At 42.8% G+C, this 12,297-nt stretch overlaps 1 protein-coding gene across 5 annotated transcripts in view; it reads right to left on the bottom strand.

Moving 5' to 3' along the window:
* DOCK3 (dedicator of cytokinesis 3) overlaps window positions 1-12,297 on the bottom strand; it is a 282,465-nt gene that overhangs the window by 104,248 nt on the left and 165,920 nt on the right. For 3 of the 5 annotated variants that reach the window (XM_066613546.1, XM_066613549.1, XM_066613547.1), the window contains exon 24: window positions 10,198-10,284. The exons of the other annotated variants lie outside the window; for them this stretch is intronic. In XM_066613546.1, coding sequence (XP_066469643.1) covers window positions 10,198-10,284 — 87 coding nt within the window. The remainder of the gene's footprint in view (window positions 1-10,197; window positions 10,285-12,297) is intronic. 5 annotated transcript variants of the gene reach the window in all.

Here is a 12,297-nt window from a genome sequence, read left to right as displayed (position 1 = left end):
TAAATGGAGAAATAGTGATGTGTCCAAGGTTATCCAGTGAGCCAAATCTAGTTTAAAATTAATCCTCATCCATAATTTTTTATCTAAGTTTATAAAATGAAAATATAGTTATGGAAAATAAAGAAGAGTCAACTGAATATATATAGTGTCATTCAAACAACTGTATGTGATTATTACAACTGAAATAAAAATAAAATTCTTTGGACTATAGAATATTCCTTTCCATCTTGCATTCCATCTCCTTTAGCATTTTAACTACATAAACAGTTTATTGTTTCTATACATACAAGAGAAATACGATACTTTCACAGGTTACATCTTTAAAATAAAACAACAAATAGAGATACTTTGGGACTATGAAGATGTCATTGTAATAATGGGTGAAGTTTACATTGTAGTTATTGTTTATCATTAGCCAAACCTTTATCTATGCAAAGTAATGTACAATTTTGATCCATTTTCATGATAACCTTTATAATCTACCAATATTAATATTTTACAGAAGGGAAAAAGATGTCAAAACCCGAGGCCATCCAAGCAAGGTGACCTGTTACAATGGATGACAGAGTGCCTGTACCTTAAACTATTGGATAAAAAATTGAATTTTGGCAGGTGCAGCTTTTTAAACCCTTCCATGTTGATTTGCACCTGCCAGAATTCCCTCTTCTACACAATGGTTAAAGATATAAGCACGCTGTCCTCCATTGCATCCGGTCACCCTGCATCCAATGAATTCAAACTACAACATGAATACAGGTGTAACTTCAGCATGCTTTTTAAGTTACCACAATATTTTGCAACATAATACAGGTACTCTGAAATAATATTCCTAGATTCCAGATAGGCGGTTATCTGCAAGTGATTAGGAGCCTTAAATACTACTGTAGCTGCAATCCTCTACACCAGGGGTGTCCAAAGTTTTTGGCAGGAGGGCCACATCAGCTCTCTGACACTGTGTCGGGGGCCGGGGGAAAAAAGGAATTAATTTACATTTAAAATTTGAATAGATTTGCATAAGTTTACATAAATGAATATATTAAAGATGAACTTATATGAATGAATGAAGGTCTTGCAATAGCTCAAGGCCTATAAAAGGCCTTGCACAAAGCAAGGCCAGCCTTTCCTTCACTGCCACTGCTGCATCACTGATGTGTAAGAGCAAGCAGTGGAGGGAGCTCTCATCTCACAGCTCACACGAGAGATCAAACAATCGCCCTCACACTGAGAGAAGTTGCGTTGGACCAGTGCGGGCTTCAACAAATCTCCAGAGGGCCAGAGGCTCATTGCAGACTGGGGACTCCCTGAGGGCCGCATTGAGAGGCCTTGAGGGCCGCAAGTGGCCCCCGGGCCGGGGTTTGGGCACCCCTGCTCTACACCAGTGGTTCTGACAGCCAGTAAGTATTTGCAGGGGTGGGGGGAGGAGGAAGCAGGGGCGGGGGGAAGGCAGCGGCGCAACCCCCAGGATCGCATTGCTCAGGGGGCTGCAGGGGTTTGGGTGCACTTACCCAAGCCTCCTGCAGCCTCCCCGTGGTGCGGGGAGCCCGGTGCGACTTCTGGCAGGGCTCCCTGCAGCAGGGAAAGTGGATGTGGAGCGATAGCGCCCAGTCCCCGCTAAAGCAGAAATGGAGCGCGATTGCTCTGCACCCACTTTCCCTGCTGCGGGGAGCCCTGCCAGAAGTCGCGCCAGGCTCCCCGCACACCTGGAAGGCTGCAGGAGGCTTGGGTAAGTGCACCCAAGCCCCTGCAGCCCTCTGAGCAGCGTGATCCTGGGGGTTGCGCTGCTGCCTCCCCCCTGCCTCTAGGCTGCCCCCACCCCTTAAGGGGGCAGAGACCAGGGCCCTCAGGCTGGGGCGTCGTGATGCCCCAGTTTGAATAGCACTGCTCTACACTCTTACCTGGAAATAAATCTTATTGAACACATTGGGACTTACTTCTGAGGAGACACAAAAGACTATTGTACAGTGGGTCCTCCATATCCGCGGATTCAGAATCTGGGTGTTTCATCCTGGGCTGGACCCTACTGAAGACCTCCCAGACATGAATGGAACCTTGTTCTGGTTGCATCTGAGTCTTCACAGAAAACCAGAAGTTCACTTTAAAAACCTCCAGGCAGCATTCGGAGGCCTGCAGAGACTTCTGTGGGCCTCAGAAGAGGTCCAGACACAATTGGAACCTTGTTCTGGTCATATTTGTAGGATCCAGGTGGTCCAAATCCCCAGATTCAAACATCCATGGATAATGAGGGCCACTCTATATTCTTAGGGGGGTTGGAAGCTGAATAAATATTAACAAATGGTAAGGCCATGTGAGACAAGTAGTTTAAGAAAATGCCAGATGGCATAAACTGTGTTTTCACTGTTTTAAAGACTCCAAGAAAAAGCTTGACAGCTTTCCATATATGTCCCTAAGATAATCTTTTATAACCCTTTTGTCAGATGATTACTTTTATGGCTTTTGGAAAAGGTGGCAAAATACCCATGATGCTTGGCTGATGGGTGAAGAATTTTGTGGAGGTTTTCAAGTTTTAATCATTTCTATAGTCACAATATATTTCTGGTTGCTTTTTATGCTTCCAAAATAAACTAAATGAATAGGCAGCATAAAAATACAGAGCCATAATTAAATGAAAGTTACACTTACCATGACACATTTCTTCTTGGCAGTGGAAAGAGGGTATTATTGTATAGGTTGCTTCCTCCAAGTTTTCTATGACAGACAAGTTATTTGATGTGGAATCTTCTCCCACCCCTTGGGGCAGCTACTCCTAGTTCTTGGTTTGTGAGTGAACGCAACAGGTGCTGGGCTGCAGCTATTGAGGATCTGCTTGTGTGAGCATAGGTAAGTAAAGGTCTTGACAGTACAGGTAGTGGCAAGGATGTTGTTATATGAAAAAAGTTAAGTCTGGAAAGTATAATCCAGCTTTCCTTTTTAAGTGTTAAGACAGTGGATAATAAATGGAGTTTGTTTGCAGCCCCACTCCTACAAGAGGAGATGTGAAGGGGTCAGGCTATCCTCTGTCTACTCCCAAGAAGCAATGTGTCACAGCAAGCCCAGCATTCATTCTCTACCAGTGAAAGAGGGTATCCTTGCACTGGATGTCCAAAAGCAGTGAGATCCATAAGGCAGGCTCTTCTCACAGGCAACCAATACTTGTACCACTTCCTGAAGAGTTCTCTGACCAAACGTAGTAGCCAATGAAGAATACTTATCCAATCAGTAATGCCAAATGAATGTGGAAATCAAAGACCATATTGTACTACTCCAAATGACCCCAGGAATAAAGTCCTCACAATCAGGAGATGAGTTGGAGGAGAAGACAGAGTAAGCAATCCTATGAGCACAGACCTAGGGTGTCCCTCCTCCTGTTCAGAAACTGGATTCAGCACCCCCTCTATGGCCAGAACACTTAGCCCTGGTCCTCTTCTTGGCTTGGAGGAATTTGCAAAGGAATCACAGTTTCTCTTATGCTGTAGGAGTCAGCTTCTGAGAAATCAGTCAGGGGTCCTTGAAGCCACAACAAGCCTAGAAGGAAGATGCTGCCTTAAATACAAGGGGAGGCAAAAAAGTTCTTACCCTCACCATGATCCAGATGTGCTGAGGATTTGAAATTTGGTCCACTGACTCTTCCTTCTCTACCCAGGGCCACACACTTCTCACACCTGTAGAACAGTCCTTTAATACCATCACTGTTGAAGTCCGCAGATTTGGAGGCAAACCAGCTCTCCACAGCAGTAATGACCTCCTCATCATCATGAAAACTTCTTCCATGTAAATGTTTCTTCATATTTGGAAACAGAAAGAAGTCTGAAGATGCCAGGTCAGAATATGGGATGGGGAGCAGGGGTTCAAACCCACAACTGCACATAAAAGTGACTGTTTCTGTAGCTTAGTGTGCAGGTGTGTTGTTAGCTAGCAGCAACACACTTTTTCACAGCAAACCACATCTTTTTTTCCTTGATAACCTCCCATAACATTTGTAGCAAGTTCCTGTAGTACACCCTTGTTATTGTTGACCCTTTTTGTAAGTAATCTCTCAATATTATACCTTTGTTTTCCCAAAACACAGACGACATAACTTTGCTGGTTTACTGTTGCACCTTAGCCTTTTCGGGGGTGGGTGATGAGGTACGTTTCCATGTTTTGCTCATTTCTTGGGTTTCAGGGTCATATACGTATATCCAGCATTCATTCATGGTTACTAATCAGTTTAAAAAGTCCTCCTCATTCTTGTGGTACAGGTCCAAAATGCACATTCCATGAACTGCTGTTTTCGAAAAGGCAACAGCAACCTGGGAACCTACTTTGCAGCCATCTTGCTCATGTGTAAGATGTCATGAAATATGTTGTAGACTGACTCCCTGCTAATGTTCACCTCTCTAGTGAAGAAATTAACGGTCACAGGTCTGTCTTCAAGCACTAGCTGCTCAGCTTTTGCTTCCACACTTGGTTTTGTGCTCTTGATGGACAGTCTTCTCTTGGGTCATCCTGTAGACTGCCATGACCACATTTGAATTCCTGTTCCCACTGTTTGAAAGTTTCATATGATGGACATTCCTCACCATACACAGCTGACATTTCTTCATGGATTGTTCACACAGATATCCCTTGAAGATGGAGGAACTATCTCACGACTTGATACTCAATTTTGTCCAGCATGACACCTTCTCCTTCTCTTGTGGTTCTAATTCCAGTTTAACAAGACCTGTGATGTCAAAAAATGGCATGCATGTTATGAAGGTTCCCACCTATAATTGTGTAAAATTTCAAATCCTTAGCACATCTGGATCATGGTGAGGGTAAGAAATTTTTGGCCTCCCCTTGTACTTTAGCAGATGCTTAAACCCTCAGAAAATTCCACACATCTACTGGAGCAACATATGAGCCTGCTTTGAATGCTTTATCTGGTCTTGATATTTGGTATCTGCAGAAATTCCCAAATCCTTTGAGGCCTGTCTCATTTCACTGAGCTCACACTGTGTCTTCAGTCCTCTTATGTGCCAGAGAATTTGCAACTCTGCCCAGGGCAGAACACAAAGTGGGGCAGGCATGACAAATGCTACTGAAATGGTTAAATTGCATGTGGAATGTGCAGTAATGTCTTTGGCACCATGAGGTGAGAAGTTTCATAGACCAGATATGCAGGCCTGAATCCACCTGGATAATACTGAGCTTCAAATTTCCTTTCCTAGCATGGCTGAGTGAAAAGAGAAAAACAAAACCTTGGAGAGCCTGAAGCATTCTCTAAAGGTATATTTTGAGTGCTCTGTGTTTCAAGCTTCTGCCATAGCTTCAGATTTGGGATTGACTTGGGGCAGCCTCTGCATTTTCTTTAAGGTCAGAGTTGTTCTGAGCCCAGATCCATCTTTTGTACCTGAGAGTAATTTACTCTTTCACAGATCTTCAGAAAGTTCCTACAACTTAGCCATGTGAAGGTAGCCTTCCACTCATCTATGGATGAGTGGAAAACCCCCTAGTGCAAGCCACCCAGAACACACTTCAAAGTTTCAATGTGGAATTTTGGCTTTCTGGTGAAGCATTTTAGCCTTCTGACATCCAAGATGGCATGCTAGTCACTTTTCTGGGGAATGGTAAAGAAAATTGAATATGCAGTTTCTCTGAGGGGATCTGCATATTGATGAGTATTTCTGGAGATGAAGTTGGGTTTACCCTTGCCATTGTTCAAGGATACACTGTTGTATATACTGTAGTATTTCTAGATTTGAGAACAAGAGGACTAGTTGTATGCTCTGAATCTTTTCTGATTCACCTTTCTAAAGAAAGTTGGCATGGTTTTGTTTTTTTCTTTATTTCCACAAGAACCAGGTCAATTGAGTCTCCAAGTAGCTTGGTTCCTTTAAAAGAAGTAGAAAAAAGAATCAGAAAAAAGAAGTAGAAATGAGTAGCTGTAGGTTTGCTATTGATGTTCCAATGACTTTGTCATAAGTTTCTTCAGGCTACTATATAGTATAAAGCTGGTGCCTTGGAGAAGAGAAATGAGTCTGAAGTGGCATCTGCTATAAAAGAAGTTGCTTTAGAAAGTTTAAGGTTTTGTTGCGAATATGTGTTGCCTTGGGGTACCTCAGCTAGTAACGTCTTTGTCCAGAGGGGATGGAGGCTCTTATGAGAACAGATGCGGAGGCTCTGATAAGCTAGAGTAGATGCCTCATTTGCAAGGTCATTTTTTCTATCTTTCTGATTTCTGAACAGGTCACCCCTGTTCTTGGCCATTACTGCATCTGATACTAGGGCTGCTACAACAGCATCCACCAGAGATAATTTGAGGGTGTTGACTGTAACAGGTGAAAGGTATACAGTTTCTTATAAGTAAACAGGGAGCCTTTGTCTGAAAGCAGTATGCTCCATTCTGAGTTCATTACTGCCAGAAAAACCTGGGAATAGGAAATGATGTGGTCAGACAAGGAGAATTTAGGAAAGACCTTCTGTACTCCAGTGAGTTTACTTTGCTCAGAAAATATGTCAGAGGCCCCAGGCTATCTAGTTGAAACACTCTGCATACCTACTGTAGGAGAACTTGAAAATTCTGGAGGCTGAAATAACCAGTGTGGTGTTTGGGAATCTATTGGCTGTTCCTCATCAAATGTCCATGTCGCTCAGGACATGAAGGGATGCAGCGGATAGGTTGCCAGGTAAGCCTCATTCTCAGTTCTCCCATATTCTGCCATAACTCCAGAAAAGGGGGTCAGAGGAGGGAGTTTCCAAAACTAAAAGAGAAATGTAGGACAACCAAATGGAGGGGAAAGTAACCCTGTGGAGCTGCTTCAGATGTGTTGGGAGAGAGGATAAGTTTCTCACCTGCTTCCTCCTCCTCACTGGGCAATTTCCTGGGGCAGCAAGGCAGCCTCTTACTTCCAGGTTCATCCAAAACCCTTAACCTCTTGCTCATGTGCCTCATAATTGGCTTTGAAATGGGCTTTTGAAGCTCTAAGAGCAGTTCCTGCAGATTCTGGCTTCAACCTTCCCCTCCTGATCAGGCTTCTCTGAGGCTGAAGAAACAGAGGCGGTATCACTGGAACTCTCTTGCCATGAGCGCAATGCTGGCAGTAGCAACTTACAGTGTGGAGTCCTCTGCTTCACTGAGAGCTGCCTGAAGCAATTCAAGCTGGATTGTCTCAACTTTCTGGGCAAACCTGGTCATCCAACAATTCATATCTTTCAGAGCAGTGAGCAGAATCATCCTGATGGTCTGCATCACTGGACCCCTCTGGTAGAAGCTATGGGGACATGAATGTAGAAAATCACCACTGCACGAAGACAATGACGGATACAAAGAACCTGGATCAGAGTTATCTGATGAGGCTTAATATTTTTTTTAATAATATGATAATGGATCCATAGTCTTTCGAGACTGAAGGTTGCCAATAAAATGGATCCATTGCTTTGGTATGAAAAATACACCTCCTTTTCTCTCAGAGGAACTGAGTGTTCAAATTGACAGCACCCCCTGGTGTTCTGCTGAGAAACATGAGGCTGGAGAAGATTCATCAGTTATAAAGTGGGTGGGACTACTTTGAGCAACTCACAGGTCACCAGCTACATTATCCAGAAGCAAATACAAGGACAGAGAAAGAAGGGAAATGCTGGGGGCTCCTCATATCTGAAGAGCTATCTCTTGGCTGCATGCCAAGTTGTTTTGTCCTTGTTTCAAAAATGCCCATGGGCTACTTGCCACCTGCAGGAGTGCTGCATGGCAAGTCATGCTGCAGGTTCACTGATAAATAAATACAGAGAGGCTATTTTCCTGTTTGCCATTGGTATTGAGGGCTTTTCTTGCTAGGGACTACAGCACCAGCACCAGGACCAGGACAAACCCTCTGATGTCCAGCGTATTCAAGAAATGACAGTTCTTCGTTTTGGGGGGTCTTTTACCCCTTTAATGTTAGCCCCTGCCACATGTTGTAGTGTTAGAGAAGTCTGTAGCCCACATTTTTTCACATTTCTCTTTCCCTTACTTAGTTTAGCCTTCTTGTGGACAATTCTTGTGGACAATTTTCTATGGATTCCTTTGAATGGGGCAGTCTTGACTGTACAAGAGGCTGCATCCTCTGACAAGCAGCCAGATAGGGAAGCATCTTGTTGCATGGCTAATACTTTCTCCCTTATTATTTTCCCAAAGTTCAGATAGAAAGTTGAAGATTCAGAGAGGTATAGTGGCTAACATACTGGAAGACTGTCATTACAAGAGATAATGAACTTCTAGTTGCCTGTTTACCCGCTCCTTTAGGAAGCCCTGGGAGCTGTATACCCATAGCTGTTTTTTTTTTTCTTTCAAAAACACAGAACTGTGCCTAACACAATTTACCACCACATAGCTGAGATAAGGCAAGGACCAGATGGAGAACACCCAGCAGTATGAGAAAGCTTTAGAGGCTAAGTTTCTAGAAGCCTCCCAGACAGTAGGTATTTAAGGCTCAGAAATGCCCCTGCACCTTGGATGAGGACTGCACACTGAGATCCCAGAATATTCCCAAGCTTTCTTGTTCTATTACATCTTACACTTTTTAAGGTATATCATGGTCTGTCTCTTCTTGGTTATCATTTGAACCAGAGGCAGCTCATCCTTGAGGCTAGGGAAGTGTTTCCTAATCTTTTGAGCACCACAACCCACTTCGTGGGTCACAGCAGGCAGGTGGTGCCCCAAAATGCCTTGTGGTGGCTGGGTAGTGCCCCAGAATGCCCTGTGGTGCTACCGCCAGCTCATCTTAAAACTTTACTTTTAGCACAGCTGGCACCGACCGCAATCAAAAATTGGCTTACAACCCACTGGTGGGTCACAGTTTGGGAACTGCTGGGCTACAGGATGCAGATTGCCCAACAGCAGATTGTGTGGGGTGAGAAAGTGGCAAATATGGGATGCCCCTTACCCCAAAGTCTGCCACCACCAGCACCACCTTCCAGCCTGCCACAGAGGCAAGTTGCATCGATCCCTTTCCACCCTCTAAAACAGATCAGAAAGCAAATCATCTGCCTTTTTACCTTGCTCCTTGCATGGTTTCTTCCAATGTGGAAGTGCAAACTTCCAGTTTGATTTACAGGAACTTCGTGTATGAAGGCACTCCTTCATTTGCATGTTTCCTTTAAATAAAACCAGAAGCCCTACACTTCTACAACTGAAGAAATCATATGTGGTGCACAGTAAGCAGTTTTAAAAAAATTATATTACAGAGGTGGCAGCAGCAGATGCGAGGCAGCATCAGGCACGTGTTCTGGGTTGTGCCGTCACTCTGAACTTAGATAAAGCAGAGTCTGGCTAGAATAGCTTCTGAATTAAGATAGATGGAGCATTGTCAGGACCTTACTTGCTTAGTGTGAGGTCCAGAACAGGAGTGGCCTCCCCAAGGGGCAGGATGCAGCATAGCCTGCGCTGTCACCAGTGCATTGCCATGCACGAATTTATGTTGGTTTGGGCTGCAAGTCTATCAGTGAATGAGTAGAAGGGACAACCTGTGCACAGATACCCTCCTTCACTGCTAGAAAATAGGATAATAGTTAATAGGATAAATGTTGTTAATAAACAACAAGCAGTCACCATTACTTCAAGGTTTTTGCTTTGTTTAAAACATATCACTGGCACATATAATTAAACCTAAGTTAGGTCTACTCCACATTGGTGCAATTCTAAGAAACTATTAGATGGCATTATACCTAGTGATGCATATATTTTGAAAGTGGGGAACAAGAAGACCTGTAATTAGAGAGAACACATTGCTGATTGGTGCTATCATCATGAAAATACAGAATACAAGAGGAAAAAATCCCATTCAAAATCAATTCCCCTTTCATTACAGTTTCTTGAGGTTACATGGATTTTTAATTATCACCTAAAATAAGATTATGACCAAGTTTCCACTTCTGTAGTCTTTCAAAGTTCTTGTACAACATTTTTTCTTGTAACTGCTTGCTATGACCATGACATTTTAAATAATTTTTTTGAAGTCCAATTACTCTCTCATCTTCTCTCTAATCACTGGCTCTTATAGTCAAGCTGATTCATGCAGACAACTGAGTGGTCCCTATACTTAACATTCAGTGCTCTGAAAATCATCTTATAGTTGCAAACATTGAACTGTGAAGTATATTTCAATTCTATGTGCAGGAAAATGGATTGGATAGTGGGAGAACAGTCATTAGGAATATCCATAATGAAAAGTTGTGCAGGATATGGGGATAATTACTTACAGAATTAAACGACGGCCTTGAAGCACCACCACATTTTTGTGGGGCACATGTCCCAGCTCCGCTCACCTGTCCTCCAGGCTGAGGGGCCTATGGGGCAGTTAGGATCAAGGGGCAACATAGTGGCAAGCGGGAAACAAAAAGGTAAACTATTGAAGTATTAACCAAAACACGTTTCATGAATATATAATCTCCTTAAGTAACAAAAAGTGTCAATGGTGAAAAAGTCAGTCAGTGATCAAAGAACAAACTATCAAGTGCTTTTCTTTCCCTATGGCCATAAAACTGATGAAATTAGGAATTTTGTCCTTTCTCTCCATGCTAGTTGTATATTTATTTCTAAACATACATAATAAAAGAATACTATTTTTAAAAACTCTCTTTTACACAGTAACTAAAATATACAACACATAATACAATGTACCCTCACATATAGTATAGGAGCTTAAACCAGAAATTTTAAATGACGGTAACAAGCTAAAATGATGATACATACAGTAATAGTATCCACTCTGCATTGTATTGCTCGTTATATTATCCCAAGCAGTTGAATATCATCCTGCATTTTATGATTCTAGCGAAGAATAAAGGAACTTTACTTTTAAACAAACAAATCATTGCTTTGTCTGCTTCCCATATTTTCACCATGTTGGTAAATTTAATGCTATAGAAAAATAAACCATGTTTCAAAGGTGAAATAGCCATTCCGATATACTTAGTAGCAGGGCCTAGGAGAGGGGGGTAAAGGGGTAATTTGTACCCAGGCCCAGGGTCTGAAAGGGGGCCCAGGAGTCAAAGCAGGAGGGGGCCTAGAAAGTTCCTAGAAAGATTTTAGGAATGGGTTAAGTCAGAATGCCAGATGTAGGGGAGAGCACCAGGATGAGGTCTCTTGTTATCTGGTGTGCTCCCTGGGGCATTTGGTGGGCCGCTGTGAGATACAGGAAGCTGGACTAGATGGGCCTATGGCCTGATCCAGTGGGGCTGTTCTTATGTTCTTATGTTCCTGGGATCTGACATTTTCCTATCTCACCTGAACTTGCTGATGGGCTCTGCATCAAGAAGGCTAGCAGATCTGACCTTCAAAGACTATTGTGGCTGTCAGCACCCTCCTCCTATCTTATTCCCCCCCATTCTGCTGCCCCCATTGCGCCCCTCCCCGTTTGGGAAGAGGCCCAGAAGAAACTTTTGTACCCCCTGATAAAATTCCTCTCATAAGGCCTGCTTGGTAGGTTTGATTTTTCCCACTAAAGCTGACATCCTTGCAATTGTCAATAAATAAGTCATTAAAGAAATATTTCTTTATCCAGAATAAAATTTATCTGTGGAAATCTCATCTACCCAGCTTCAGTATTAATGATCTAGCTGCTTAGTCACATTTTTAGTCATATCCATATTTTCTGCAGAAATGCAAAACGCAAGCCTGCCTTCTTTGAAGGGCTTATACAGAACATTAGTGACTATGTTTTTTATCCGATGAGGCAAAACCAAACATTAATTTCAAACACTCTGGTTTGTATCCTAAGTGTTATTTCATCAAACAGAAGACACTTCCATTGGTGTAAGGGGACAATATACAGTTTTTGTTGCTATCTCCTTATTTTTGCAGTCCTCTATGACCCATGCAGACCTGTTCTGGCAGTAACTCCAGGCAGTGCATATTCAGTGGGCACAGAGGGCTGCTATGTCAAGGAGGCAGTGAGAAAGTTAACTGCTGTGAAGTTTCTTCAGTGTGTGACCCTTACAATGCAAGCACCGATTAATAAAGTGGCAGAGAGAGACTTGCAAAGAATGTTTTTACAATAATACTGTGGCAGTACATTTTCTACATTCAGTTAGGAAACATTTAGATTACCCCAATTAGTTCAATTCTTTTAGACTTCGCATAGGAATTTCTCACAATTAAACTGAACCAAATGGTCCAACTTCTATGTAATCCAAAATTTCACGGGTGTGTGGCAATAGTTTGGGGGAGGAACATTTGTCAGTAGAGCCACTAGGAGCTGTGAGCCCCCGCTGTCAATGGGTGTGCCTTGTCAATTGTCAAAAAACTGGTGGTGTGGCTTGACAATTTTAGCGACTTGTCAGTGTGCCGTGAGATGAAAA

This window comes from Tiliqua scincoides, chromosome 2, assembly GCF_035046505.1.
Source record: "Tiliqua scincoides isolate rTilSci1 chromosome 2, rTilSci1.hap2, whole genome shotgun sequence".
Lineage (NCBI taxonomy): Eukaryota > Metazoa > Chordata > Lepidosauria > Squamata > Scincidae > Tiliqua > Tiliqua scincoides.
This window is presented reverse-complemented; position numbering and strand designations above follow the sequence as displayed.